The following is a 4,162-nucleotide window of genomic DNA, read 5'->3' as shown; positions in this document are numbered from 1 at the left end:
GATGGGAAACCCGCGGGGATTACAATCGAGATGGAAAAAAAATGTGCAAAATGATGTAAAAATAAACTTTTGTAATAATTAAAAAAAAGAAAGAAAGAAAGACTCAAAACGGACAAACGGAAAAAACTCACCTTGGAGCCAGGCGCCTGTTCTTGCTGTCTGGCCTTGAGGTGCCCCCTACCTATGACTTATAACTCTCCACCTGCCCCCATGTTCAGGCTTCCCCTGGTTTTGGGGTTCCTCTCATCTCTTGCCCTTTCTTGCCCACTTCCACCCATCTCTGCCCATGTTTCCCTTGTCAGCAAGCGACATCCTGACAAGGGTCGCAGTTGGCACTGCCGCTGTCTCTGCCCGTGGCTGTAGGCCAGGCCTGGTCGGAGCTGGGTTTAGTCTGCTCATTCTCACGGTGATTCTCCAGCACCCGGCGTGGGGGGAAGCGCGCAGGACACACCGTGTGTACAGGTCCCGACACAGTTCCAGAAACAGGGTCCCGCCCCGTCCCTGCCAGCTCTTTCCTCTCCCCCTTCCTGACTGTCTTCTTCTGCCCAACAGGTTGGCTTCTTCAAACGTCACTACCAGGATATGATGCAGGAAGCAAATGGACAAACCGTCCCAGGAAACGGGATGTCAGCCCAGTAAGAAACTCCCTCCTGCTTGCCTTCGGCTCTGCTGCTCGCTCTTTCTCTCACCTAGTCAAGCTTGAGGGGAAGACGTGTTGCGTGTGAGAGAGGCGGCTGCGGTCCTCGTCCCTGGGGGAAGCAGCGTGTGCACCCGGTGCCCTGCCTGTGAGGCCACTTTCTCATCAGCGCTCTGGCCAGAATCCCCAAGACAAGGCTAGCCGTGCTCCTGAGAACCTGGCTTACATCTTCTGCTTAGACACACAGTTTCCGGCTTCCGCTGGTAGCCACACTGATCATGCTAAAATATAGCACTGGACAGGCCACTCCTCCACCTCAATCTTGAGCCCCCACCCCCTCTGCTCACGGGATAACATCTGAATGCTCCAAACTGAGGGTCCAGGATCCAGTTCCAGTGCCAGAAGACAAGCTCTGGAGCGCACAGCCCGAGAGGTGTTCCTCTCTGTCACGCTTGTTTCTCATAAGATAACGTCACGATCAGCTTCGTTTTGGGAATCCTCGTCCAGATTTCCTGAATTGAGTTGGAGATGAATTTCTGCATATTGGAATGTGTAGGTGTGGTGCCCAGCACTAGTTGGCATTGCTGGTTGTGGGGGAGAGTGGCCCCCTCAATGGGGGATGGCCCCAATGCCACTTAACCAGCCCCCAGGGCCTTTCAGAGGCCAGAGGCCCAGGCCACTTTCATTCTTGAAGTTCCAGGTATAGTAGATGAAGAAGTACTAGAACATGATTATAAAACTTGTGTATTTTAAATTAAAAACTGAACACATTGTACCAAATGAGGTGGCTGTGAGGTTACTGGGAAAATATCAAAGGCTTCAAATGAAAGGTTTTTATGGACATAAGTCCTGAATACTGCCGTTCATGCCATTCCCTAACTACCAGGGACATTGCTAGAGGAAGGTGACAATCCTGGATGAGTGCAAAAACTAACACCTATCTAGAAAGTGTCACACCATTTGAAAGTTGTTGGGTCAGCTATATATTCACTCCCTGGCGATTATCTTTTATGAAACTGCCAACTCATACTGAAACTATCAAACTTTTGTGTCTTTCAAACAAAGCAGAAAAAGCAACAGAGATTACTTCTAACAATTACATAGATCCCTTTCCTATCTAAACTGATTAGCCTGTGATTAAACACAGTGAAGCCAGCAAGACTCAGTGGCGTAAGTCAATGATCTTACAGCAGTAGGTCACACACTCTCCAGCAGGCTGATACACCAGCAGTGCGCTTCATGCCTGTGTGGAAAAGTGCCTTGTGTGATGGGAGACCAGTCATGGGAAACGGCCAGAGTACATAATGACATTTTCAAAGCAGCTGCAGTTGTTGGTTAGCTCAGTGATAAAGCAATGCCATGGAGATGCACCTTCCTGTGCTGCCTTTGTCCTTAGGCCTCTCCTCAAGATGGCTGCCGTAGCTCCAGCCATCTCGTCTTCACGGACAGTGCCCAAAGCAAGAAGGACGTTTCTCCCCACCTCTTTAGACACCAGGGAGATAGACCTTTATATACTTTTTCTGTAGATTCTCAGATTCCCCCTTAGGTCTCTGACTAAGGCTCCATCACATTCGCCCCCTTGACACAAAATGCTGAGAAAGTGAGCCTTCTACAGGCTTGCTAATAGAGCTAGGGCCTCCCTGGTGGCACAAGGGGTTAAGTCTCAGCACTTTGAAGCTACCCACCACCACCACTGCAGCACAAGTTCGATCCCCAGCCAGGGAGCTACCCACATGGTGCAGCAGGCCTCTCCTGTGCATTTAAGTCGATCTGTCTGTTCTGCTCCCCCACTCTGTCTCTGATGAATCCTCTCACTTCTCCACATCCCCACACTTCTGGCCTGTACCCCAGTTCTTGTACGAATAAATAAATAAGTCTTAAAAAAAATAATAGTGGTAACTGCCAGCCAGGAAGAAGGGGTAAGGCTGCTGCAGCTATAGGACAACTTTATGCTTGAAGAATATATTGTCAGTGAAATTCACTGAGGGAACAACTTGGACATTATTTGAAATGGAGAAGCAATGATTAAGCCCTGTGTGGGGTGTCAGCATGTTATCCCACGCCTGAGTCAGGTCCGTGGCGTGGGATGTCTGACTCAGCCCTCGGCTTCTTTGTGCTGTCAGTGGGGGAGAAGAGCATGATGACTTTTTGTATCGCTGAAAACCCAAGTAACAGAAAACGAGATCTAATTGTTTGTGATGAGAGTGCATCCCCTGAGTGGTGTCAAGTTGGGGGGTAGGGGTCGCTGCCGGCCAGAGGACGGAATGAGGAGCCCCACATCCCACTCCGAGGGGAAAGTAGGTGTGAAGGAGACTGTTTTTCATACTAAAATAACGTCAGGGAGAAATACTGTCACTGGAAATTTTATTTTTATTTAAACTGTGGTAAGATACACATGACATAAAATGACTTTCTTTAAGTAGCCAGTTCAGGGGTGTCAAGTACATTCCCCTGTGCAGCTGTCACTGCCATTGGGCCCAGGACACCTCCCCTTCCCAAATGAACCTCTCTACCCACTAATCAGCAAACTGCTCCCCTCACCCCCCACCCAGTGGCCATCACTCTTCTGTGAATGTGACCGCTGTTGGCACCTCACACAAGTGGCATCTGGACTGTGTTCGTCTGCTTGTGACTGGCTCCTCTCACTCAGTCCTCTGTCCTCAAGGTCTTGCACCATGTAGATTGTGCCAACATTTCCTTCCTTTTTAGGTGGGATGATGGCCCCTTCTCGTGGGTTATATACACATCACACGTGGGAGTGGGCTTCTCTGTGTGTTACATACACACACATATTCTGACTTTTTTTATACCCTTGTTGACACTTAAAATTCCTGTTTTTTACGGTTTGGAGGTTCCTCAAATTGCTAAACATGGAGCTTCCCTCTGACCCAGCAATTCCACTCCTAGGTATCTACCCAAAAGACACAAAAACACTGATTGAAAAAGATACCTGCACCCCCATGTTTATTGCTGCTTTATTTACAATTGGAAAAACATGGAAGCAGCCCAAATGCCCAAAAGTAGATGACTGGATTAAAAAGATGTGGTACATACACACAATGGAATATTTATTACTCAGCAACCAAAAAAAGAAACACATGAAACAAATTGCAGCAACTTGGATGGAGTTGGAAAAGATCATGCTTAGTGAGAGAAGCCAGAAAGAGAAAGGAAAATACCGGATGGTTTCACTCATAGCAGGAGTATAATGGACCAGGCGAGAAAATAGCAAAAATAATGAACAAACCATATACCAGAGACATTTTGTGGGGGTGGAGTGGGGAATGGGATCAAAAACAGGGGCGGGGGGGAGGGAAGTGCACGGGATTATGGTGATGGCACATGGGTGACATGGTGATGGGAAACCCGCAGGGATTACAATTGAAATGGAAAAAAAAATGTACAAAATGATGTAAAAATAAACTGTTATAAAATTTTTAAAAATTCCTGTTTTTTATATTTTAGACAGTATCTACCCTATGTATATTGAGCTTTTGATTTGCCTCTCCTCAGTGAGCCTCTTTT

At 47.5% G+C, this 4,162-nt stretch overlaps 1 protein-coding gene across 1 annotated transcript in view; it reads left to right on the top strand.

Annotated features, from left to right (window-relative positions):
• The window catches only part of ITGAX (integrin, alpha X (complement component 3 receptor 4 subunit)), a 15,493-nt gene extending 14,854 nt beyond the window's left edge, over window positions 1–639 (top strand). The window contains exon 30 of the mRNA XM_004691670.2: window positions 536–639. Within this exon, the coding sequence (XP_004691727.1) occupies window positions 536–639 (104 nt within the window). The remainder of the gene's footprint in view (window positions 1–535) is intronic.
• The last annotated feature ends 3,523 nt before the right edge of the window (window positions 640–4,162 follow it).

Source organism: Condylura cristata, unplaced genomic scaffold (genome assembly GCF_000260355.1).
Source record: "Condylura cristata isolate star-nosed mole 26May11 unplaced genomic scaffold, ConCri1.0 scaffold00032, whole genome shotgun sequence".
NCBI lineage: Eukaryota > Metazoa > Chordata > Mammalia > Eulipotyphla > Talpidae > Condylura > Condylura cristata.
Note: the sequence above shows the minus strand (reverse complement) of the source record. Positions and strands in the feature narration are given on the sequence as shown.